This window comes from Leptosomus discolor, chromosome 7 (genome assembly GCF_034619465.1).
Source record: "Leptosomus discolor isolate bLepDis1 chromosome 7, bLepDis1.hap2, whole genome shotgun sequence".
Taxonomy (NCBI): domain Eukaryota; kingdom Metazoa; phylum Chordata; class Aves; order Leptosomiformes; family Leptosomidae; genus Leptosomus; species Leptosomus discolor.
In genome coordinates this window covers 3,794,741-3,822,103 of record NC_141397.1, presented here as the reverse complement: position 1 = coordinate 3,822,103, position 27,363 = coordinate 3,794,741, and the positions used below count along the sequence as shown (strand labels likewise).

The 27,363-nt window shown below is 39.4% G+C and overlaps 1 protein-coding gene across 1 annotated transcript in view; it reads left to right on the top strand.

Moving 5' to 3' along the window:
* THSD7A (thrombospondin type 1 domain containing 7A) overlaps positions 1 to 22,405 on the top strand; it is a 199,314-nt gene extending 176,909 nt beyond the window's left edge. The window contains exons 18-28 of the mRNA XM_086467984.1: positions 630 to 771; positions 1,199 to 1,314; positions 6,633 to 6,750; positions 9,494 to 9,639; positions 10,101 to 10,275; positions 12,352 to 12,525; positions 13,540 to 13,635; positions 16,691 to 16,773; positions 17,110 to 17,320; positions 20,688 to 20,775; positions 22,321 to 22,405. Of these exons, the coding sequence (XP_086324110.1) occupies positions 630 to 771; positions 1,199 to 1,314; positions 6,633 to 6,750; positions 9,494 to 9,639; positions 10,101 to 10,275; positions 12,352 to 12,525; positions 13,540 to 13,635; positions 16,691 to 16,773; positions 17,110 to 17,320; positions 20,688 to 20,775; positions 22,321 to 22,405 (1,434 nt within the window). The remainder of the gene's footprint in view (positions 1 to 629; positions 772 to 1,198; positions 1,315 to 6,632; positions 6,751 to 9,493; positions 9,640 to 10,100; positions 10,276 to 12,351; positions 12,526 to 13,539; positions 13,636 to 16,690; positions 16,774 to 17,109; positions 17,321 to 20,687; positions 20,776 to 22,320) is intronic.
* Positions 22,406 to 27,363: the final 4,958 nt, after the last annotated feature.

Below are 27,363 nucleotides of genomic sequence, written 5' to 3'. Positions count from 1 at the left end.
AACCACAAAACAGAATGCCCCCAGTGGTCATTCTTCAGTGGGGGTGGGTTCTGTGTGGTGGAATAGCTTTGGCAGTGGCTTGTGAGTCATCTCAGAGCCTAGCTATGAGCCTCTCCATAGCAGCTCAGTCACTGGACTAAAAACGTTACTATCCTGTATCACGCAAAGTGTGTACATCAAGACTGAGCATAAAAAGATGATTTTGTGTTTCGTCTCCCCTTCCTGCCAGCAATTTCAAAAAGAAATGTCAAAAAAACGTAAACCAGACATTAGAAAGTGTTTCAGGTTCTCTGAGCATTCGGGCTCTGGTGCTCTACATTACAGCGTTTGGAAGGTGACCATCTTGGTATCCAGTTTATAAGTGATACAGTTCCAAAGCACTAGGCCTAAAATATATTCTAGTTGGGGAAGTACCGAGGTAATACCAGGTTAAAGGATCTTTCACCTTGGGTGGTATCAAGGTGAAAGAGCAGACTAAATTCTCTCTGAAATAACAAGGAAATTGTTTCTTTTACACAACAGCATGAGCCTGTTATTTTACGTTTGTGTTTTGTGAAGGGTTGTTATAATGTTGTGTGAAAAGGTATCAGGGTGCCAGAATGTCAAAGCTGTTTCCAATCCCTTTCAAGCCATGCAATGGAAGTAGCGTCCGTGAAAGGTCAGCTGAATCCCTGAGACAACCAGATGATGGAAAGTCTTGTCCTGCTGCCACCGAGACAGAAGTCTGCACTTTGAACAAAAACTGCTACCACTATGACTACAATGTGACAGGTATTTGTGGCGTTAGGCTCTAGTGACAGCCTGGGACTAAGGCTTACTTCCATTCACCTCACAGGACAGATTTTTCATCTTTCTGTTTGATCTGGATAAAATATCACTGGAGGCTTTGCAACTTGGGTGTAGTGTGCGTGCTGTAATTCCAGGAAATTTATTGCTCCGATCGTTTTGTGATTTGCTCAAAATCCATGCAGATAAAACCAGATAGGAACTTTTCAGGAAGGCATCGTGGCACTGACTGTTTGCAGTAAGTGCGACCGTCTCCAAAACCGTGCAGCAGCTGGGTTCCATGAGCCTGCGCGTGTATAAAGTTGCCTGTGAGGGTTGCTTTAGACCATCAGAGTTAGAATGAGGTGGGAGACTGGATCGTTATGAGTTTTATCTAAAATGCCTGCTGTGCTGATGAATTCCTTATTTCCAGACTGGAGCACATGTCAGCTCAGCGAGAAGGCTGTCTGCGGTAGCGGTATCAAAACACGGATGCTCGATTGCGTTCGCAGCGATGGCAAATCGGTTGACCTCAAGTACTGTGAAGAGGTGAGTGGGTACCTGTGGGTAAGCTCCCTTCTAATGATGCTAATTAATGCTGAGCCAACTGAGCTATACAGCATGTAACCCGTCTCCGCCAGATGTTTTGCAACACTGTTCATGGGTTGTTAAGTACCTCTGAAATGAACTGTGCCATCAACAGTGATTTTTATACAATTTCCTTCGGTTACTTTTAAGTGCCTCCATGAATGTATGCTAATTATTATGTCCTGAAGGAAATGACTTAGAAACAATAATTAATAAAGTAGAATAAAGGTAATAAATCTTAATCAGAACACTAATCATCGTTCTAATTTGATACAGTTTCTGCATGGAGCCTTGGACAGCTGCCAGTATCAATCATTTACTCAGTGTGTTGGAAAATATTTCACACGTGCCATTCTGCAGCTGGGCTGAACGCTGACTTCTTGTATCCAGCTGCGCGATGTGAAAGACACCCAGGCTGGTGGGAAAAGATGTGCAGCATGGATGCAATATTAAATGGAAGCATATATGGAAAACTAGCTGGCAGAGAGGAGCCCTTAAATTTTGAAAGAGCCATTTTGCGAACGTTCAAACTAACTCCAGATTTGACAGCACTGGTTTTCTGACGTTTTGTGTGTTGCTCTTCATGTTCTCCGTTGCATGGAGGTAGTAATGGGGAGGAAAATGGGAGGACAAGTGCTACATTAAGGACATCCTACATGCGTTTCTGATGGGAAGTGGCTGAACTTGTTTCAGCTGCCATTCCCTCCCCACCTTGACATCAGGAAATCACTTGCAATGGGGGACTAAGGAGGAGTGGCCTCCACAGCAGCTTTGGTACCAACACCTTTTCTGTTGGACCTTCCTGGCTAGTAGCTGCTCTTCAGGATGTTCCCATAGAGAAGAGTCTCATTAGAAGTGGAGGGAGTCGGGAAACTGGTCGTGTATTTTGGGCTATGGTTTTGTAATGGTGTATCTGACCTGCTTAGGCTTTTCCAACCCCCTCCAACAGCCTGGATTCCTGAATCCAGAAATTCTTAGCAAAGGCTGGAGGTTTCAGCTGAGGCTTGCACCCTGCTTTTGTCCCAAGTTCCTCTGTCACACATAGCTCTTGCATCTATAATCAAATCTAATAATTTGATCATTTATGTCTCAGGAAAAGACTCAGGATCTGGCTACCTACTACTGAGTTTCTAATAGGGGAATGCATTAATGCATTCTGTTAATGTTTTAATGTGTTAAAAAAGAACTTGGTGCTTGGGTTATTTGTAAGAGACTGCAATATTGATTAATTCATACCAAGACGTGATATAGAATATCCACCCGCATGAATATTTCAATAGAAAAAATATGCTTTATTAGATTTAAGGGGAAATATATTTCTCTTACCATAAGGCCAAGAAATTATTCCTGTTGTTAACCAAAGATTTTGAGCAACGTTTAGAATAAATTATTACATTTTACACTGAAATCTCATTGCAGAAAACCTCTGGAGCTTTCCTGCATTTAAGAAATGGAAGTTTATTCCTCAGAGAAATAATTAGGGCAACAAGATAGTACCTCAAAAGCTACTTGCTGTAAATGACTGGCCCACAGACATCACTGCAGTGGGGTCCTGGCCTCATCAGGAACCACTGTGATAGAGTCTTATTTGCCCTTCTGATTTGCTAGACCGTATAGAGATACATCTTTCCGTAGAAAGCTCTGATCCACTCCCCAGTCATACTGTTAAGACTATTTGCTGAATTATGGATGTGTAAGCAGTGGTACCACAAGGTCAGAGGCTGATCCAATGAACTGTGAGGAGTAAAACCTGTTAACCTGATTAACAAGAAAGCCAGGCTGTTCAGATCTTACCAGACCCTTGACTCTAAAGAGGTGAAAGCCACCTCTGTGACCTTCCAGGTCATGAGAGGAGAGTATTCAAGAAGTTATCAAAATGTGAATGCATACTATGCACTTCTTACTAATCTAATCACAGATGATCCTTTGGGGTTAGGGTTGGTTTTGGTTTTTTTTTCTGTGTTTCTGCATTATAAGAGCAGTGCAGAAAGATTAAGTGAAGTTCGAAATTAGGTTCAGGTGGTTAGAGAATTTGATGATAAGAGAAAGATGAAATAATTTTGTAGTGAGTTAGCTAATGGAATTTCCCCTGGGCTATCATAAAACTTTATACCAGATGTGTGAATAAAACAAAAGTTTATGCGTAGATACATTTAGAGAATTATGATTCTTATTATTACGTGCAAAGAAGAGAGATCAGAATAGCTAAACCTATCCCAATCCCTAAGAAATGAAGATGCCCAACTGAAATGGCTGAGTACCTATATAATATGTGGTTCGATAAACTAATAAAAGCCATATATAAAAGAAAAATCTTCACGCTGTCTTTTGACTATCTCCAGGTACGACCACCAGTGTAGTTAAATGCTAACATTTCTTGCGAGCCCCTGTGTTCTGGTGTCCTAATGCGTCCATATGATCTTGTGTTTGTTTCAGTCAATCAGCTAAAGAAGCTAGCCAGTCATCCTGATTACTGCCAGGATAAATCAATTTCTAGAGCTTATTTCCAAGTCCTTGTTACGTTAACGTAGTTCCTTTCAAACTCTCAAGGCATAGTAATACTGGATTACTTGGTCTCTAACTCTACAAAATTAGCACATCACAAGAACTTGGCTTGTCTTTTGCTTGAGTATTTGAAAATCAAATCACCTAAAGCAAGCTGGTCCTGGGCATGTTCGTATTTATGGGCTTATTTTTATTCATTTACCTTCAATTAGAGATCAGAAAAACGTAGAAACCAGCAGTTTTGTCTGCATTAGATCGCAAACTTTTCTGGTTTATTGGCAAATAGTCTGCTTGTCAGATTACCTCCAGCAGAGGTTAATCTGCGGTGGCAAACATTTCTATAAACAGATACAGATACTTTTGGTGGATCACAGGGTTTATAGAGCATGCTGGTCTGGCAGCCTGCTGCCCCTGGCATGTCTGACCTGGAGTCCAGGGAGCTCAGCAGTAGCTTTCAGTGTGACTCCTCCAGTACTTGCCATTCTCGAATCACAAACCACAAGTCATCCAGGACACAGGCTCTTTCAGGTGAGGGAGCTATGGACCCTTTTCCAAAAGTTTTCTAAGCTCTTCAAGGTGAATCATGGTTCCTCCATTGAAGGAAGGAGGGGGATGAGAAAAGAAGATGTGCCAATTGTTCCCCAAATCTGTTTCAGAAGCACTTCAGTGTCGAAGACATGCAAATGGCAGATCACTGTGGGTAATCTGGCCTTCAGCTTTCTCCTCTTCACCTTTGATATCTCTCTTGGGCTTTTCCTTCTCTAGCTGCCAAAGTCCGGGTAAGAAGGCCAGTCTTGAAAGAGAGCAGTCATGTTTCTATAATTGGCAGGAATTAATTCAGCAGGCTTTAAAGCCTTTGCTCAGAAGGTTTGACGCAAATATAGACTTCAAAGATGGTTCTCTAGTTTCCAAATTATCTAAATTCCAGATTATCCAAAGGTTTCAGGTGTTGCCTGTGTTGCGATAGCTGGATAATCAAGGTTATACTGTACCACAGAGGAAAGCCAAGAACTCTGCTTTGATGTATAAAGCAGAACAGAGGTCTAAAACCTCATTTGTCTCAATAAATGGTACTGCAAATGCAAATTTAAGACTTGGTGACTCTATTAGGGTGAGACATTTCCAGTACTTGTGGTAGTTTATTTATGGAAGACATGTTAATGTTGTACCTAATTATTGCTCTATGCTTGCATTTGGTAGGAAATAGTGTTTTTATTTCCTTTTTAAAGTCTTAACTGCTGGTTTTATGTCATTAACCTTTCCAGTCATTAAAATTAATAGGTTTTGAAATGTCTAGTTTGCTTTTTTTTAAAAAAAAAAAAAAAAGTGTGGGGGGGGTTTATCTACTTAAAGATATCCACAACCTCCTGGGATTGTGAAAGGCCTCAGTGCTGATCAAGGTCCATTGGTGAGGGCCGACGAAGAGGACAGTCTTTTATGCTGGGAAGCTGCGTATCTGTTCATATGGGCAGGACTGATCTTCTTTCACGTTTCATACCGTACACACTATAATCGACCTATCCTTTTAACTCGTTCTGAAGCTGTGCAGGCTCCAGGGATTATCATTGTCACGCTAATATTCTAATATTTTTGCCGTCAGTTGTAGTCCTTCTTTCATCATACATTCTCACGTGTGTTAGTGAGAATATCTCTTTTTCTTCCTTGGATGGGGAAAATTTGAGCATGGGAGTTTGTGGGAACATGGAAATGGCTTTACAGGGTCAGACCAAAGGACGATGTAGCCACTGTGCCGTCTCCAAGCATGGCCATAAAACTCCTCCTTCCCTGTGGGAGTTCCATCATTTGTTGGTGTTAGGCTGACTCCTGCCCAGAGAAGAGCTCAGTACAGAATGTAGTTTTGGGAAAACATGTGAGTCTGGCTATTTTCTGTGTCCCCTTCTCTTATGCTTCTCCAGCATTTGCAGCTTTAACTTTAGGGATGGTAGAGGATTCTGCTTTTTGTAAAGCTCTTCAGAAAAACATGCAAAGCTGTATTTTTTTTTAGAACAAACAATTGTCAATGTCATGTCAATACTTTTGCATACATAGAATGGATAGCATAATATATATATATAATAAACTTACACACCACATTTGGAAAAAAAAACAGGAGAGAGGCAGAAGCAGATGCCTAAAGAAGAGTAAGGAGGACAGTTTCCATCTTCTCTTCTCACAGCCTCCACCTGATTTCAGCTCTTGGACTGTTTTTGCCCAGTGTGGTTTCTGTGTGTTTAAACCTTCAGATTTCTCTTCCATTAACTTCTTCAGTCTCTCTTGACCTCCTGGAAACTTTTAGTATCTGCAACATCTTTGACAAGTAAACTGACTATCCAATGCATGTTCCTCCTCCTCCTTTTGTTAGTTTTGAACCTGGCTCCTATCGTTACTTGAATTCAGCTGTTAATAGCTGTTGATAGGTCAGTATTTTTATATCCCTGTTTCAAAATACTTTATTGATATGTCATAAATTACTTTGTCCTTTACCTGTTGTATAAAGTAATATCGTAGAGCTGAACACCTCTATTTATAAGTTCTAATTTAGAAAATAGTTGATGAAAACAGGATTTAAGCATGCATTTAAAAATCAGCATATGCATTAGAACTGTCTTGAAGTGACGTTTTTAAGTGTCCTAATTGCTTTATTTTTATTTAATAATGACTTTATGCTTGCTTAAAGCTTTAGTTGTCTCAGATTCACCGTGTCCAAATTGTATACCCTGCACCAATGGTACAGATCGGGTGTTACGGGCTGACTGTTGAATATTTTCTTCTAGCTTGGTTTGGAGAAGACATGGCAAATGAATATGTCCTGTGTGGTGGAATGTCCTGTGAACTGTCAGCTCTCTGACTGGTCTCCTTGGTCTGAGTGCTCTCAAACATGTGGCCTTACAGGTCAGTATGTACCTTTGGCATATGTTAAAGACTGAGCTTTTTTATTTTTTTTCCTTAATAAAAGCAATAGTATCTCTTTTCTCAGAACTAGAAAATGTAGCCAGCTAGGGAGAGTGATGGGGATCTAAATCAGCCTTATTCATGGAAATAATATGCTTTGGTGAGACTGTACTCACTGAAGATCATGAGACTCTGGCCCAGAATAGTTTCTGACTCTGGGAACAAAGTGAGATACGACGAATGATGTATCGAGACAAAAAATAAATACTGATGTGAATATTTATTTTTCACCTCGTGGAGGGAGGAAGACGAGGGAGAGATTTCCTCTTAAGTTTCATTAGTGATGAGTTTAGAGCAACTAAACTTGTAGAAGAGCACAGTGATTAAAACCAACAAATTTACTGCAGAATTCCCTGTTTTTAAACAAGTTACTTTCACTGTGATCATATTAATTTGTTTTTTGCAAAACATTGCTAGCCACTGTCTTAAGTTTTTTTAAATCAGATCTGTGTCAGAGAATGGATATCAAAGGCACATCCTAGGTATGGAGGATCTCTTGTTCTTTATATGCATTGATATGTCTCAGACTGAGGACCTCAAAGCACCATTGTGCCAGGCAGCTAAGGTACACACATTACTGAAGGGGAAGGGCAGAAGCCCATCTATGAAGCCTCTTTGTCCTATAATTGTGTCTGGAATATGTCACTGCAGATATTGGATGGTTAGCAGTGTATGGAATCCAGTTTCGACTGCTGGGCTCAGAATAAAAGGGTATTGCATCTTTTTGTGTTCCTTGGGGAGGACACCACAGGGTAAAAGCTCTAGGCAAAAACATCTTAAAGCTCTGGCCGCCTCAGGATCCCAAAAGAAAGAGCTATGGATTTTTTGTGGATAACAGTTAATAATTTGGAACTGCAATATGTGATAATGTTATAATGTCTCAGTTCTTTGAGCTTCTCTTAAAGCATGACTTGTACATTCACATAATGCACACTTCTGTGTTCAGTATAATCCTTATAGAGTGAGAACTGAACTAACAGCTCTACTGAAGGCTTAAATACGTTGCCAGATTTTCCTTTACAATCTTCTGTTTCTACACAAGACCTGAACGATTGACCTGATATTTTTCTGAATGAGAATTATTGTTGCTATGCTTTTTCAAAGTGCAAAGATGGGTCACTATCTGAAATCCCTCTGCTTTCCAAGTATGCAATTTATTTGTAGAAGTGAGAAAATTTATTTTAAATAGTAATGAAAAAGAGCTTTTGAATTTTCAGTGTTCTTAACAGACGATGGCATCCTCATATGTAAGCCTTGAAGATGTAATTTTTCTGTTGGGCAGGAAGTTGGAAGTAACTGCTGGTTTTCAATGACTAAGAACAGTCTAATAAACCCAGTGAGCACAAAGCTGAACCACTTTTGTGTAGCCGTGCAAATACCCGTGAAGTTGAGGAAGAATTCTATATGTAAGAATCCTCTTCGTTTCTGTTCTTTGGGTTTTTTTCTCCAGTACTTTTCAAGAAAACCTTTTTTCTCCTGTGACATCTCAGTTGGAGCAGCTGTGAATCCCAGAATGATGAGTCTCCACTTGGCAAACGTCTTCCTAGCTAGCTGCAGTGAACAGAGCTGTCTGGGAGATCGATACAGTTCTGCCGCTGCATCGTGGCTTCTGTAGCTTGCTCTCAGCAAAAGATTCATGTCATGATCATTAGGGTGTTCAATTCCAAATGCATCAGATGGGAATGTGGAATGAAAGATGAATTGTTTTAGCCAGCTAACACTGGTAAATCGATGTAGTGCCTTAGTTTATTATAAGCCTCAGCTTACAAATATAAATATATACATCTTATTTCAGACTTGATTGATATATTTGTCTATATATAGATTAAAATACCAAAGCTGTGTTGGTTTTGTGGAAAGCTTTGCGAGGTGCCAACTCTAGAGCAGCCACTCTACCACTACTTCTGACACACAAAACAGGTTTTTGTTATATCGCGTGACCTCTCTGTAATGGAGCATAATGGTCTGATGTCCCCTGCAAGAGAAAAGAAGCGAGAGTTGCTGAAAGGATAAAAGTGCCTTCCTCTTTCTGTTTATATAACTATTTGACATAGAACCTGTATCTCAGTGATGCTGGTGGAGTGCTACTCGTGGTCGAAGAGAAGATTAATGTTGGATAAGCCTATTGTATTTTTATTTTCTTTGGGCCTAATTGAAGAATCCTCCATCTCCTGTAAAATCTCCTGCATGTCACGTTATCCAGACAGACAGTGGGGGAAAGTTGCAAGCTGTTCCTGGGTGCTGGAATCAGTCAGTCATGGGACACATGATTCAGTATTAACTTGGGGAAGAACAGAACACGTTGGTCTCTTCTAGCAGCAAACTCCAGATGAGGAGCCAGAATCTCCACTGAAGTGCCACACATTGTCGTGTTCGGAAAGAGGATTTTTCCCCAGACTGCTGAACTAGGAAATTACTACTTTTGTTTGCTGTTACAGGAGCAATCTGAGATCCTAATCAAACATCCTCCTGCACAAATGACAGAATGGAAGTGTCTGACTTGGGAAATGTAAATCCATATAACAGACAGGAGCCAGCAGATGTGCTTTACAAACCAGTTTGTCAAATGGGCAAAAAATTACTTTATTCAAACACAACGCTTTTCACCAAAATAGAACCACCATGGGGAATAAATCAATCTAGCCACTTTGTTATTAGTTATGTTGCTGTTTCTTACTTACAGGAAAAATGATCAGAAGGAGGACAATAAATCAGCCGTTTCAGGGTGATGGGAGGCCTTGTCCTTCTCAGATGGAGCAATTCAAACCCTGTCCAGTGAAACCTTGTTATCGATGGCAATATGGTCAATGGTCTGCGTGCAAAGTAGAGGTAAAAGCCACGTGGGACTTTGAAGTTATGGAGCTTGTATGTCTCAGCATGTTTGTGATCTGCTCAGATACCTGCCTCAAAACACTGTAAACAATTTGCTTCCACCTGTCTTATACAAAAAGTAAAGATTTATTCTTAGAGTTCATATTTGTCAGCAGATGCAACAATGTCCTACAGATATTCAAAGTATAAATGTAAACTTTGATACCCAAGCAGCATCTCTGCCAACAACTGAAATCCTCCTATTGTAAAAGAATGTCTGTGGAAATAGATTGGCATCCTAGAAGAGATCCTAGGTGCCCTTGAGATACCGCCGTGGTTGCGATTCAATGGCATAAATAGTTCCACACTTTAAGAAGCAGTGGTAGCAGCCAGCAGAACTGTTGGTTTGCTTTGTAGCTCAGATCTAGTCTTTTGGCACTTTCTTCTGTCCAGTATCCATGTTTGTCCTCCTTTCCCAGGATGCTCAGTGTGGAGAGGGAACACGAGCGAGGAACATTTCCTGTGTGGTTTTTGATGGATCCGTTGAAGATGTTGGCAAAGTCGTAGATGAGGAATTCTGTGGAGAAATAGAGCAAATTATCGATGGCAATAAGAAGATGATACTTGAGGAAACCTGCACTGTCCCTTGCCCAGGTAACAAAGCTGTTCAGATAAATGTTGCATTTCAGGTTGGTTGGTATCATTGCGGTTATCAGTGCCTAGCATTAGCCACAGGCATTGAATCTTTTTCACATGCTTTGCTGATTGGATTCATCCGTCAAATGACAAACAGAGAGATACTTTCTGCTAGTGGCTTCGTGACCATCAATCAATTAGAAAAAATACCAACTTTTAAATTTTGTAACAGGCGTGTCTCACTCACGGGTTGTACCTAATAAGAATATGTTTTTTCACAAAATCTTTTGAAAGAAAACCTGTGTTTAACCCTGTAAGAAAGAGCGTTGGTTTACAGCTAAATACTGGCTTTAAGTGCTTAGGACACCTAACAGCTTTATTAATACTTTTAACAGTGGCTAAGAACTTTACGGGTGTCTGAGGAAGCTAAGCTAGGGAGTCTTATTTTTTGTTTAAGAGGCTATTCCACTTGAAACTAATATTTTGATCTCTGGGAAAATGTGTTTCTAGCTGTTTAGCTGGCTGGACATGATATGTACTATCATTGCCCTTGTAGACTGAATCCAAAGGAGCTGTTATAAATGATCAGGTCCATGACCCTCACGCTGAGAAGGATTAAGAGCGATGACAGCCGTTTAATTTCCAGTAAAAACCGTCCAGTTCAAACGCTTATTTGTAGAATTTGAAGTTATTGCTGTTGTTCAGTAGTTATTAGTGATATATCTTCAGAAGTAGTGCTTAACTCCTGTTCTAATGTAGCTGTCATTCCATACCAGCACTCTGGTTTTGTTCTCTTGCAACTCTCCTCTTTCTCAGAATTCTTTTTCAGTTCATTTCAGATTGGACTGAAGGTAAAGTTGCCTCAATAAATAGAAAATAAGCAAAACCAGAGAGGCTTCCATCACTGCTTTGGCATGGCATTCCAATTGCATGATTTTCACATATTTTTACTTATTACATGAAAGTTGGAAGAATAAAAAGCTTGTAGTTATGTTTTCTGGTTAGTCAAATTTATTAAAAAAATATAGGTGCTTACCACTTGCTTTTGAAATTTTGCTGAGCAGGAATCTGTTCTTCAACAATCTCACATTTAGCCAGCGAGAATAACTGCCCTGTGGGGATGTGCTAATGATACGCTCCAACTAATGTTTCCAAAAATCACTACTTGTTTTCCTATTATGTATACATCAGTTCTTCAATTATTCATTTCTTCGCATACTTTCCTAACAGTGGCAAATAAAATTCCTTCATTAATCAGGCATCTGGTCAACACTGCACTGATTATATCCGTCTTCAGTATAATGCAAGGTAGCATGAATTTTTAATAGCTCTTTCACTGAAATAATGAGAACTAAGAGGTTTATTTATGAGCCCGTGCACAGTCTAGTCCCATTTTCTACTGCAGTTTTAACAAAATGGTCTCTTTGTGTTGTGCCTCAGATCTTCCTTAAATGTTCTTTAGCCAATCATGCTAATTAGTGTCATTAGTATGATTTTATTTTTCAGTTTTACACTATAACGTTCTACCAATCTCTATTATCCTAAAATGAAGTAGCCAGAGCAGACGTTTTAATCACCTTCCCGTTTCCCTTTCTTGCAAAGAATGTTCCAGCAGTTGCTTCTACTGTCTGTTTAGAGAAATTCTGCATGAGGATAAGCAGCAATTAATCTTTTTAAAACTAGACAATGTTTTCTCTTTCTATGATCAAAGAAGAATCGTGGACAAGATACATAAATGCAGCGCAAGGCAGACAGTGCACAATACCCTAAAATTTACGAAAATCCAGACACTGGGTGGAGTGTTACTTGGAAATTCAAAATGAGAGTGATCTTAGGGGAATGCTGCAGGAAACTACCCTGCTTTAGAACAGATAGACTTTTGTATAATTGTTTTATTACTAATTTCTGCTGCACGGATATTCAGAGAGTGTGAAAATATTCTCTGAAGTATGTCATATTTAAAAAGAGGAATGAAAGGAGCTATAAAGAGGGAAAGTTAAGAAACCGGATTGGACGTTATTTCTAAGACATGATCAGTGTGGAGAACGCTTCGCGTATGATGATCATTCATCTTCTAAAATTACTATTTGACAGGGGACTGTTACTTGAGAGAGTGGTCAGAGTGGAGCCTTTGCCAGCTAACCTGTGTTAATGGTGAGGATCTCGGCTTTGGAGGGATACAAGTCCGATCTCGGGCAGTGATCATTCAGGAATTAGAGAATCAACATCTCTGTCCAGAACAGGCTTTGGAAACCAGACCATGCGATGGTAAGCACCAAAATACACGTAGGGCTACTTCTGGTAAGAAAAAAATACAGAACAACAGTAGTTTTGTTTTCTTTCTGTTCATGGTGTCAAATTTAGGCACATACGGATATGATAGATGTAGAAATGCACTTAAATTTTTGTTTTCCAGATATCAACCGTAAACAGAAAAACTTTCAAATGCTATCATGTGTTACTTGAAACAGTCTTTGGAGAACAGATATTCCTTTTTAAATATTTTTTTTTTGTGATATGGGAAAAAATAGTTGCCTTATCTGCTTGATAACACTAATAGAAAGAAATCTTTAAGTTTTGATACACAACCAAATTTAGATTTCTTTCTGCCCTGTGACTTGTTAATCGCATGCTGATGACATTAAAAAAGTCCCAGTCATGCTTACTGCTGGTACTGGACAAAATGTCTGAGAAAAGTCATCTCCTGTACAGACATTTCTTGTCCATTCAGAGGCCGGACAGATCAGGCAAAGAGGAATTTTATAGTTAAAAGGGAGCTAAGATGCAGAAGGACTTCGTGATTTCTGCCAGGCCGTGTGAGAGGTGTACAGCAGAGCTGAGACGTGAAGCCAGCTGCAGCCCAGGCCACTCCACCGAGCACTGGAGCATTCCCTGAAGCTCAGTGTTACCAGGAAAGGAACCCGACTCCTAAATGAGTTTTGCACAACATATGGGCCACAACCATTATGAGGATACTGGAAAATCTGGTTTGCCCATTAACTACATTAGGCTTGCTCCACCAGCAGTTTGTGCAACCATTATAGTTAGTGTCTGGGACACAACTGGTCTGTTCTGTAAGAATCCAGTGAGTGCAGGAGAGCTTGGGGCCTCCGTGTGTGCAGTGAACTCTTCTGAGTTGCTGGGCGAAGGAGGAAGGGGCCATCTTAGCCATGAAAGCCCTTAAACATAATGAGCACGGTCAACTGATGAGTGTGGCTGCCACCAGTGGCAGCCTAAAATCTCGTTGTCAGATTTCTTAAATTGTGCCTGTTCTCTGTGTAGATGGCCAGTGCTATGAGTACAAGTGGATGGCTAGCCCGTGGAAGGGATCTTCTCGAACCGTGTGGTGCCAAAGGTCAGATGGTTTGAACGTCACAGGTAACTACTCTTTTTATATACACACAAAAGCCTGGAAAACAGGTGGATAATGTCTTTTCCCAACAAATGGAATTATTTCTTTTTGAAAGAAACACTTGTTCCTGATGGTGTATGAATCAACATGCTGTTGTCTTGAATCATCATGGTTTTGCATACTAAGGATGTCATTTCTTTTGCAGAGTTATGCAGCATGTAATGCCTAAAGTAGATATAAACGTTAGCTTCTCTACTGGACCTGGAATGTTTTGCATTGTGTATTTTTTTTTACTATAGACATTTTTGCACTTCTAAATTCAGGGTTTCAGATTTCAAGCCCTACAAGAAATAGAACTTTTATGGTTTAAAGTTCTTTTCAGTGCTTGTACAGAGGCAGGGAGGTGCAATATCATGCGTATGTCATGTATCCCTTTAAAATTACAAAATATCAAAGTTTAACTAATGTGCTAATATAAATTTATTTCTTTACTTCAATGACATAAACCTATAGCAGGATACTTCAGTGGATAGTTAGGGGATGTGGTTACTTTTTGCGCAAACCAGAGCACAAAACGCCATGAATTAAAAATGACTGAGGTCTCCGAATTCAAGAAAATCGTCACATATATCTATTTATCAGAATTAGGGATTCATTTAAGCTAAGATTTATGCGTTTGTTGTTCCAATTATTTTTATATCAGCCCGGGTGATAGTAAAAGAATCCCAGAGATTGTAAGCACGTCCTCAATGCCAGCCACCGTCAGGTCAGTCACAGGAGGGGAGCTCTAATTCTTGGACTGCCAGTACAATGCTTCCTGATGATGGAATCCACAACCACTGTCTGTTGTAACAGTAGAAGTAAAATATCTGTGTTATTTTTACAAGGTTTTGAGATAATAGCCCGAAGTCTCTTTTGCAAGTGTCACCTTGTGCTGTGAGAATATTAAAATGCATCCTCTTCACAATGAAGGCAACAGGGTATTATTTATGCACCTTGATTGCTTCCTGCCTAGTAAGATGCTTGTATGATAGGTAAAACTCTAAGTAAGAATTCTTACTGAGATTAATATATGATACTATCTATTAAATATCCTGCAGGATTTCGAAATAAATAGCATCTTGGCAGCTATGGCTCTGAGATGTTAAAATGAGAATATATTCATAAATCACAGGCAGTCACATAAAAACAGTAGTTTGTTCTGATGTGACTGAATACAGGCATGTGGTGAATTCCAGGAGAGAGAAGTGTATGAATACATGCTGTTGGCAGAGGTTTCATGACGGCACCTCCTGGGCAGACTAGCCTCAGACCTGTATTGTATCTCTTTTTTTTTTCAAAGTTTGTTTGTACGTGGTTTTAAACCTGTGGTAACTTTCTGATTTGAAATGAAGGCTAGTGGAAAATTCCATGCAGTGTAATCACCAGTTGTCATGCAATGCAAAACTGTATTTTTATATGTTCCTGTTAGTTTTTAATCAAAGCACTTAAGTATAATGTTCTCTGAGAACATCTCCACATGAAGTATACAGTTGTGAGGCAGCTTGCAGTTTACATTTGAGCCGTTTTTTGTAAAGCTCTTTGTATAAACTACAGTATTTAAGAGCTCAAACTGGTAGATGCACATACATGGTTGATTTAAATGGCGATTACCTATTTTGATCTGGAATCAACCCTTATCTCTGGTTTCTGTGTTTCTTTGCTGCCTTTTTGCTGCACATTTGTCTCTAACATAGTGTATTTAATTCAGACGTTATCAGATCTTTATTATGAGTCCTGTTGGTATTTTAAGGCCTTTATTTACTTACTTGCATACTATTATTGTGCTGAATAGTTCTTTTTTACTTGAAGGTGTTGTTTCCCATGGGCGATGAGGCAACTCTTTCCTTCTGCAGCTTCCTCGGATGACTGATATTTTATTACATAGATTCCCACAGGCATGTGATTTGTATGCTAGGATGTACAGTTTTCCTTTCTGGGGGTGGGGAAAACTTATGGCAACTAGCAGGGTTTTCTTTGTTCCTCATCGGCCATCCTGTTAACACTTGGATCTACGTAACCACATCTAACCGCATCTGCTACGGTCATGACCAACCTCAGCTATCAGGATTTCATCATTATATCACACCAGCATAAAAGTTATTGATTTGGGAGATGCAAGATAAGTCATCCTGTAGCAGTATAAATTTTAAACTATGAGATGCATATCCCTCTTCTGTAAGCTAGAAGGAAACTAGGTAAATTCAAACTGATTCGAAATGTATTTTAAAGGTAAATTCAAACTGATTCCAAGTGTGTTTTAAAGGTAAATTCAAACTGATTCCAAATGTATTTTAAAGTCATTCTGGCTGAAATGATAGTGAAAGCCTGATGGTGTGCATTGGTCCGTAACAATAACTGCATCGTACATAAAGCTGTAGAAATGAGAACTAGGACTGTATAAAAAGGAAAAAGACCGAAACCCGCTGTATCATCAGTATCATGGCATTCAGCACATGCTTTACTGATAATACTTCTTTCCTTCTGAAAAATCTGTCTTGGACTAGCATGAAGTGTGGCTTCATAAGAGGCAAAGCTATAGCATGTATAAAAGTGGCTACCGAGGAGCAGCAGAGAGCAGGTATCCATTCATAAACTGGATGAGTAGTTAGTTTTCAGTTTAACAGGCAAAGATGTAAATCAAAAATAAGCTTTTGTTTTCTTTGTGGCCACAGTTTTGATATGTAAGTCATAAGGAGGGCACTAGAGAACCAAAACCTGTTCCCTCAAGCACAATAAAACGTTTAAACTGTTTTCTGAGCAATCCACCAAAGGAACAAAGGGAAAAACAAAAGGTTCACTTGTGAAATAATTAGTTCTCTAAAATGCACATGAATGCAAATACATGTGCTGCATCCTTACCCTACCTATAAGAAAATACTCGATACCAATTATTCTTCACCCTGGAATGAGAGAAGGACTCTGAAATTCGACTTAGCAATAAAATTGTAATCCACGGCACACCGTAGTTAAGTAATGACATCAGTAATTTCATCAGTGGTGAGGTATTACCGTGTCAAAATATGATTTTCTGTCCTACAGGGGGCTGTTTAGTGATGCGCCAACCAGATGCTGACAGGTCATGTAACCCACCGTGCAGTCAACCCCACGCTTACTGCAGTGAGGTATGTGCAACTGCATTGGGGCATGAAACACCCCCGTGAGGGCTTCCCGCACGTCTCTCTGCAGGACACAGATTATGCCAACAAAAAGTATTTGGAGAGGTTTTGCTAATCCTTAATTTGTTAAAATGAACCTGAAACCGTTTTCTACCCTTCCATTAAGTGTTGAATAATCTGTTGATTTGGTACGAACCTGCCTAAAAATGTACGAAGAGGTACTCTCCAGGCTAGCGCTCATCAAAACAGTCTTCTCTCCCAGACATCAGTGTTGTTATGCTTTATAGCTCACAGAAAACTGTGTTTTTCTGCTACACAGTGTAAAACACTTGTTCCCTACAGACTAGAACGTGCAGTTGTGAAGACGGATACACGGAAGTTATGTCCTCCGATGGCACACTCGACCAGTGCACTCTCATCCCAGTGGTGGTGATCCCCACCATGGAGGACAAAAAGGGAGATGTGAAAACCAGTCGAGCTGTGAACCCTACCCAGCCCTCCAGTAACCAGTCAGGACGAGGAAGGACCTGGTTTCTACAGCCTTTTGGGCCAGGTGAAGTCATGCAATGAGCAGTTCTTAATGCTAAGTGCTGCTGCAGGGTCTGGCATTTACGTTCTTGTGATGCCGAGGAAGAAAAGAAAAACCCTTAAGTGTTCATTTAAGAAGACAGGCAACTGCCATGACTGACAACAAAGGATGAGGCATAAGCCCACCCCTAGCCTTCTCAGCTACTCCTTCACTATATTTAACGAAATCTTGTATTGCAGATGATTTCCTTTTCATCCCCTCTACCTGTTAAAATTCAGAGAAGCTGTTTGAAATGTGGCTTTAGAAGGGAGTTGGCTGCGAAGGTGCAAGCCAGGATTTTAGATTATGCTGTCTCAACCAGCCATGCTGTTGACAGAGGAGTGAAAAGGTGGCACTGAAGACTGCAGAGGGTAAGGGCTGCTGAAAATTGGCAGCCATGGCATAAATTGTAGGAAAATAATCAGTATAGATATGCTAGTGCTTTTCTGGCATCTCCATATTTCAACTAATTCACGTTAGACAAGAGCTAACCATATTATTGATATTTAGCATAGACATGCTCTCAGTCTCTATAGGCAATATTTGCTTTTATGATGGACCATGTTCTTTAGTGCTGAGCAAAGGCTTATGTGCGAGAGTGGCGAGAAATATAAGACAATTATCCCATCAAAAATACTTTATAAAGTCCATCATGTAATCAGATGGTAATAAATATTTCCTGGTACTATTAAGCATTGAGATAAATAAAACTTTAATTAACAAAATACTTTCACAGAAAGATCTATGATGCTTGTCCAAAATGTTAATTATATGAAGAGAGCAACTGGTTATCTTCTTAAGTGTCTTTTAAATCACATAGACCTAAATATTCTAACACACTTGTGTCTTAGAGTGTCCATTTCTTTCTAAAGCTTTTATGAGTTTTTTTTAATCTGAAAATTGAAAACAGTTTCTTTGCATGCATAATCCATAAAATGCTGCAAATTGAGAACTACAGCAATAATTCTAGTAAGCAGATTAAATCATGTTTGGGGTAGAAATACTTATGTTAGATCCCATTAGTCCTACTAGTGTTTACTGTTATTTGTACTGTGATACTATTTTTGATACCTGCGATAAAATGGTCTTTACTCCAATTAGTTAATACTTTAATCCACAATAAAAAAAAAAAGAAAATTAAGCTTTTCTGGTCCTCCTTTAAAAAAAATAGCGCTTTACCAAATATGTTATCTTTTACCCATTCTAGCTAACTCCACCTGAAATGCCAGAGGGTTGGTTGTAGCAGCCAGAGTGCCAACAATAAGCAAATGCCAGTCAGTCACCTTCAGCTGTTTAGGAACCTGTATGCTCGTGTCAGCTCAGACATGGGTTTTGGAGCAAGGAACAGTTGAGAGATTTCATGAAAACTCACCAGTTTTTCAGTAGTTCAAGTTAGGAAGGAATATAGCTCAGCTCAGATAAAACCAACGGTATTCAGCAGAACTGATACTTTATCCAGTGAAGGTTTGGGCAAATGTGGAAGAAAGTGAATGTTTTGCACTTCAGGTGAGATTTACGCTTGATCGTTTTAATTCCAGGATTGGGTATCTATTGGACAGGGTTTTATTTACTCTAGCATGATTATTCTTTTCCCCACAGTTTCTAAGTCTAGATTTAAAATAATTCTTTCACTGTCTTCAACAAATTAAATTTCAGTTCCAGAAAGGAAGGTATTAAAACTCTCCTCTGCAGGTGTCTGTGCTGACGTATTACCCAAGAGATGAGTTTGAGATGCCAATTCCCTTGTATTCTTAGAAATAATCTGTTCAGAGGGAATTTGGAGAGCCTGAGTTAGATGCCTGAAGTTGCATAATATGAATGACATCGTTAACAGAGTTCCCTGCTTTGACAAAAATAAATAAATCCCTACACAATGTGATGCCAGTCTTTTTTTTCAGGGAGATAATACTATTTTAAAACAAGCAAACCCAAAACAACCCAAACCCCCTTATATTTACCAGTGGAAGTAAGCCAAGGAGAGAAGAAACTAATGCATTTAGCAGTACTGAATTCCTCTCATTCATGTTATCGTATCGTTGGATACGTCCATCTTTAATGGATCAGTTATTTCAGTTGTATCAGTTATTATCAGTTATAATGGTTCATTAGGTTGATTAATGTCATGAAGCTAAAATGTTTTTATATTAATTAGCCTTGAACAAGTTGTCCACATGACTTTGCATTGCTAGAGAACAGAAAGCCTGAACTTAACTGCACAGCAACGGAGAAGGCTACTGTGAACCTGAGCAAAGTCAGTCTGACTAATTGTGGTTATTATTACTGCATTGGTGATGCCTTTTTGTCCTACAGAGGTATCAGGAAGCAATAACTGTTTGATCAGAAAAATTTTAGCTGTGTTTCCTTACATTGAAAACATACATAACTTCATGAAATAAAAATTTTGCCCCTTGTAAACGAAATAATTTGGCATTTTTATGTCATTTGCATTGTCAAGGGGGTGCAACAAGGCTCGCTAGTCTCCTGTAAAAGAATGTTTTCAAAAAGCCGTGTAGAACTTTACGAAATGAGTCAGATAAAAGTCGTGACAAACAGCACGCGCTGACCTCGGGTTGCGACGTGCTTATTTGGGGTTCAGAGCCCAGCCCAACAGAGAGTCGTGTAGTTTTTCCTGGGAGAAGTGGGTGCATCTAGGATCAAGGCAGGCATGAGAGTGGGAAGTATACCTCAGCCTGCAGGGACATCGTGTCCAAAATACAGACTGCACAGGCTGCACATAAATACAGTCCTTATTAACAACAGACAGTTGTTCTGTCTATGAGCGTGGGCTGTAATATTTGGTGTATTTTTGCTTGTCCTGTGGGGGAAGTTATTTTCTAACAACAAAACTTGAATTTGGTAGGGGACGAAATCGAAAAAATTACTACTTTAGGCAGTAGTGAAAGTTGTGTATGTGCAGGTAAGGTACGGGCGAGGTAAAACATGCTAAAGGTATTTAAAAACATAACATTAAATAGCCAACGGCGGTGAAAATAACAGGCAGTTTGATTCACGGGAGCTCGAGCGGAAAGTGATGCTAACAACAGAAATGGGTCCCAGGCTGCTAAGCTGCCCTGCGACCACGCCGCAGGATTGCCTGCAATCTGGAGTCTCCTTTGCTGCCTCTGCCCCACGTCTTGGCTCCATTCGGGTCGTCCAGACTTCAGCTGAAAAGCAGAGGACAAGTGCACAGGGCAGACGTTGCTCAGCTGTGTAATAGCATTGACTCTCATTAAGCTGTGATTGCTGGTGTAGACATTTATTTTGGAGTATAATAGCATTTCTATACTATATCAGAACTAATAATTCAACCAGACTAACTCAAACACTACTGACTAACATTCATTCCTTTTAGATGGGAGGCTGAAGACCTGGGTTTATGGTGTAGCTGCTGGTGCATTTGTTTTACTCATCTTTATTGTTTCTATGATCTATCTAGCCTGGTGAGTTCTTTAATTATTTACAAACAAGCAGTCCCACACAGACTGTAATGCAAATGTTTGCATATGCCGCTGTAGAAACTGCAGGCACTTCTGTGACCTGCACTGTTTAATTTTCCGTGTCCTTTTGTCCAAGCTCAGGTTAGGGGACTCTGGTTGTTGTCTAGGTGGTGGGTAATGTCCTGGTTTGAGGACAAATATGAGGCAGCTTAGTGTATAGTTTATATTTGCTACGTTCGTCTCTGTTAAGAACATACTGTGTCCATGACAATTTCCTTATGTCTGTATCACAAAATACAGAGAGAAAGAGCAAGAAGGAAATTCAGTGATCTGGCAAGTCAGATTTGGTATTCGGCAGGATATAGAAGTACAGAACCAAAAAAAGTCTGAAAACTTTCTCCTGTGTTTTTCATACATGAAATAATATTTTGGTGAAAAAAACTTAGTGCATGTGAAAGCAAAGATTTTTTGCAAGAACAAGTCGCCTTTGGGAATGCTCTCCCTGAAGGTTTCTAGATCCAGTTTGGAATTTCTGATCCAAAAGTGCAGGTGGGAAGGGAGGGAAGAGTGTTCGTACACATCAGGCTCTTGGCTGTACTGCTCTAGGAGGCATTTGAGGGGCTTCTGGATTTGTTTTGTAGTAAACCTTCCCCAACATCTCACTTGTGTCTAAGTAAGGAACAAAACCTTCTATTTTTTGAGGAAAAGAAAATTCATTAGAAAACAACTCCACTGCAGATTCAGGCTGGAATCTGTGGCCACTGCAAGCCACTGTAACACCTGGTTGGGTGACAAAGATCTAGATTTGGGCAGCTGAAGTGACGTGGCTGAGTTAAGAGTTTGGACAAGACTGAGGGCACATGGGCCTGATTTAAAGAAATGTTTATGTTGCACTCTAAAAGAAGACAAGTACTCAAGCGTGCATAAACATGTATTTTCCTTTGGCTTGGGAATTTTTTAAAACTATATCAAATGGATTGGAAATACTGCTGGATTAAAATCTAGTTCAAGGCTAAACAGGGAATGGCTATGGCTAACAACCATATCCCTGCAATTTATGACTTGTTTGATTATAACATCTAGAATTAACTGTAGTCATTCCAGCAAGTATAATGAGACACAACTAATCAAAAGATGGAACTTTCCCGTGGAAACCCTTGATGTGTCAAGAAAGGTTAAGATTCGAGTCGTGTAATTTAAAAGAACCTGATTGCGGCTTTGATACATGACCGAATATTGCACTGCAGGCTCCGGCTTCTTCTGAAAACGGACTGATCTTGCAGGATTACCTGCCAAGGATTTCATCAAGTCGCATCAGCGCCCTAACAGCCTGTTTCTGAACAACTGAGCTTCAAATTAGGTGTTGCTTTGGGTTGATAAGGAGATAATTACTGATCCAAGTGAAGGTTTTAGGCTTATAGTTTTTACAAATGAACAATCAAATGCATTATCTTAAAACTACAGACTCATCTTTCATTTAAGACTGAAATCCATCTTTGCTATGTTACTAGTTTCTTGTTCTATTTACAAATTATCTTATTGTTTCAGCAAAAAGCCAAAGAAGCCCCAGAGAAGGCAGAACAACCGGCTGAAACCTTTAACCTTGGCTTATGATGGAGATGCAGATATGTAAAAAATAACTTCTCATGGTGACAAGTGGAGTCTAAATTAACGGATTGAAATCAGAAGGTATCCAAAGCCACAGGGATTTTCTATGGAGTGGATTAAGTGTTTTGACTTTTTCTTTTTTGTAACTGCGCCGTAGATAAAGAAGGATGGATTTCATAATGCCTACGGATATTCAAGGTATTATTGCTTTACTTTAGACCATCAGCACTGAGAAAGCTGGCAGAATCACGTTGATAGACACTGCAGTTGGAGATGTGTGGTCTTTCCTCAATCTTACAGACTATAAGCACCACTTCTGTCTCCGGAATACTGTAGCTGGCAGAGTACTAACGGTTGGAAGCCCCTGCAACATTAACCAAGTGTAATCAGTACGCATGAAGAGTTTGTACCGAGCTGTCTATGACTCTTTATATTCAAGCATAACATATATACTCAGTTGAACCGTATGTATTACTCTATCAGATTATATACTTGTTAAAGAGCATTTTAGTGCTTAGTACAATATTAATTTTAACCGGGATTAACCCACTGAGCGAGTACAACAGTGTGCCAGTTGATGATAACTTGCGTTAACCTGCATTTCAGAGGGCAACGACTCACTTGCAAAATTCTGTCCTGTTATCACTCCAAAGTTTAAAGGCCTCGTATGTACATCCAGGAAGGAGGCCTTCTCAGATTCAGTATTTTCTAGCGGCTGCTGTCTGCAAAAAGCATCCCCGTTGTAAATGTTACGATACGTTTCTACTTTCTCTAACTCAAACTGTTGCCTGCATCTTTTTTGCTACGTGTAAGGCAAATTTTTGCACTATATTAGTGCAGCATGATATGCACTTAACTAGTATTGCCATAGAAACTGCCTCTTTTCAGAAAGGATGATGATGTATCTTGTGCAAGGAGTGTCAAGTAGACAGGTCTTGAATCCTGAAGAGAGTAGCGTTCAGTTTGGACTGCGACTGGATGGAGTCGGCTGACGACGTGTGCTGTACACGCCCTTCCTCGTCACAGCGGCCATTTGTAGTCTATCTATATCATGGCAGTAATACAAGTGTCTAGTTTCTTGCCCCATCGACCTATACTGGTATAGATTGTCCTGCTGGTTTCTAATTGTACTTTGAAGGCTGTTTATGACTAGATTTTTTATATTTGTTAACTTTGTTAGAAAAAAAAAAGAAAAGAAAAAGAAGAGTGGTTGCCCTGTAATCTTGAGTGACATACATACTGTCTCAAAAGGTATTCTGATTGTTTCTTCAACTGAAATAAAATGGTTTTGCTTTTTTTTCCTTCCACTAGTGAGAGCGTTTTCACTGTTGCTGACAGTGCAATACTCAGAGCCCTTTTGTCTTTTCCAATTAGGACAATTGGATAGACTCTTTTAATTATTCAGTTAAACTCTTGAGTGTACTGGCAAGTAAACAAGAAGATCAATAGTGCTGCCATTTTAGCACTCACAACTTTTTGTAAAACTCTGGCAGTATAAAACCTCACTGTTAACCTCTTCCATGCTTATGGTTTGTCCGTGTTACGCTTCTGACATGAAGCTCATTGACTTGCCACCTACATGCCTGTTACAGATGCGATTCATGACCTGAGAAGGGTTATTCTCATCACATGGCTTCTATGTGTAGCCTGAACATACAAGTGACTGTGCCACTACTAAGCAATACAAAACTTCATCAGGCAACCTCTCAAAAATAATTGTTATATAAAGTTCAATATTAGGTTCTCAGGTCTTTTTTATACCCTAAACCACTTCTGCCTACTCATCACGCTATTTACTCAAGAAGTACCAGGTTTTGCACGCTGAATAGAACTGTAGCTTTGCAAACTTGGGCCCAGATCCACTGAAATCGATGACAAGACTCTCGGGGACGTCAATGGGTAACATCAGTCCTTGAAAATACCTGACTTTGTTCCGTGTAGAATAATTCTTCGAACCAATGTGCATTTTGTGCAATGTTGAAGAGAGATTATGGTCCTACTTTAACTTGGCTAACTTGTATTACCAGTGTGGTGTTACTGCATCAAGAAAATGATCTTCCTCCCACTGCATAAGTATTCCCCAGATGGGAACGCTGAGCAGCGAGGAGCGAGAGTAACAATCTTTTGTACAGGTTTAATTTCTCATTTTATACCGTGATCCAGCCGCAGCTGGTGAAGTGCCATGGCCCCCAGCCACAGCAGTGTTCGTTCATATCTGTGTTGCAGGACTGGAGGCTTCAGTCTTACATCGCTTTGTAAAGATCCAAAGGGAAAAACCCCAACTCTTGAAGCATTCTTGAGGAGAAAAAACGAGAAAAACCTTGTTGATTCCTCTTTTGTCAGACGTACGAAAAAGGTTTAAAGAATGCTAACTATCATGTGGAGACATAAAGCTTAGTCGCTATTTCTGTGCTTTTAAAAGTCGATTCTGTGTTGTCAAATGGCATTGGACCAACAGGGAACTGAGGGAACGGGGTTTCTTTCCTTGGCAACGAGTCATCTTTATTTATCGTACTGGCTGGTCTTAGCAGGAGCTGTTGCCTAGTTCTTGCCTTGAAGATTTTTATATCCTAAATCTAAGAATTTTAAAGCTTGAAGTTAAAGGTATGCCATCTCCATTTTTCCACTATGTAAACCAGACAAATGAAGAAAGAGCTAGGAGGGGTTTTTTAAGTATGTTTGGCCTTTGCAATCCATGTGAGTATTTCAGCGCGTGTTACCTTTTCCCTCGGGTCAGTGAATTTTGCTGGTGCACACCTGCATCATACTAGTGCTGCGTTTAAAATCGAGAGTGCATTTTTATTTTTTTTATTTTTTTTTTTTTTTACGAACAAAGTGCACAGAAATTTGAAGCCAGAAGGGCTTCTCTCGTTATCGAGAAAAAAATATTAGGCTCAAAGGAGGGCTGAAATTTTATGTAAAGCTTAAAAGTTGTAAAGGTGATTAAGCCCTTTAGCATTGAAACAGAAATAAATAATAGGTGAATTATCGGTATAGAATGAAAAGCAATTTGCTTTAAAAATCAGAGCGCTTCTACAAATCCAGTGCCTAAAGCAGCCACTACCGTAGAGTGTTAGTTCGTGGAAGTAACGTTTCCAGTGATCAAAGAAACCGTTCAGAAAATAGCAAAGTAGACATTTTCCTGTTGATGTGGTGGTTTGTATTTTCCTTTTTAAATCTGTAGTTTCTAGAATACTGTGTCTGCTTTGAGTCCTGGAGCAGGTCCTTTTCGAAGCTTTGATGCAACTGCACAAGCTTGTTTATATTTGGTATAAAGCATCAGTTTTGAAACTCCCTCCTGCGAAAAGGTAATGAAGTTTGTTTTCCAATATTACAATCTGAAGAGACCAATTTAAAAACTCTCTGTATAAATCACTGTAAAATAATCCTTGAATGAAATGGAAATCTGTCTTTTTACCTTTATGTAAATTGTGCTCACCCAAAGTTAAGAGTTTATTTTGCCTAACTTAATTTACTTGAATATTTATTTTGTAGAACAAGGAGGCAGCTGTCTGAGGAATGTTTACCTTTTTTTTGTTAATGTTAATTTGTAAATTGTGTAATGCATTTTTATTTTTTAAATTATGTATATTTCTTTTTTTAATGCACAAAATGTTTACGTACAACTACTGCAGATTTGTGTATATTGTCACTAAGCTTTATTCAGTTAATACAGATGACGTGAAAATGTAACAAGTCTTACATTTTCATCTGGGTTATTTTTACATAACTGATGTATTGCTGACAATAAATATAAACACAAAATCATTTAATGTCTTTTTTTTAATAGATGTAGTATACTATGCTGGAATAGAGTAACAATAAAAGCCAGATCCCTAAAATATGACCACCTTTTAAACAGTCTCGTTTTTTGAAAGAAATTAGCAAACGTATTCTTGTTAAAAATTACTATTTCTCTTTAAAAAGAAAGGAAAATACTTTCTGATGTTAGGGTAGCTATCAAAGTCTGTTGCTACAGTCCTTGTTGACTTAGACGTTTACAATGCCTATTTACTTGGTTGATAAATACCCAATACATGCAATTAATCAATGGTATATAAAATTTTCTTCCTTAATTGCCATTTTTAAGTCAGAAAAACCAACCCGTTTGTGGACAATAAGGAGCAGACCAAGGTCTCACTAAAAGCCACCGATTCGCTTCAGTGGAGCGTCTGTCCCTGTCCCCCCACGAGAAGGAACAGGGAGCAAAATCCCCCTCCTCCAAATCAACAAACCCGCCCAGTGCAGTCAATAAAACTGTCACTGGCATCCCAGCGGCTGAAGAAACATTACCAGATTCACTCTGGTTTCTTCTAGAATCACGAATTGGTTGTTGATCACCTAAGAAAAAAAGTGACTCTGCCCTTTTTTTGTAACTGCTTGTGCTCTGTCTCTGTGCTCTCCAAAAGTCAATTCTTTCGTGTCTGTTTCTGCAGCCTGTATTTACACAGCAGTTCGTGGGGTTTTGTCCAATTCCGGTAGTTATTCCCTCTGCAGTAACCCTTCCAGGCCAACCCTTAAAAGGTTTAAAACCAATTTTGACAGCACGAAATTCTGATTTTAGAGGCGTTGCAGGATTTTCAGAAGTACCTCCTTCCTACATTTTCTGCTGCTGGAATCCACAGTAAAGTAACAGAAGCTTTGGACTTGCCTTCCCACCTGCAAGTTAACAGAGGAACTTTTTAGATCATTTGAAGTTTTTTCATTCAGTACAGGCAGAATTCTACAAGCAGTTTGAAAAGATGCTTGAGAGAAGAAAATTAAAATTCTCATTTAAACCCTGCAGAAGAGAATTACCAATGGTATGCTAATGAAGATCATACAGTCTTCATATTCAGTAATGAAAACTGATGGTGGGACTTTGGCAATCAGTTGTGAGGCTTGTAGAGTGATGGCTTACAGACCGGGAAATGTATTCTTTATTTTAAAAAAATAAATATGAGAACAACACGATTTTCCAATGCAAGTATAATGGAAGGAGAT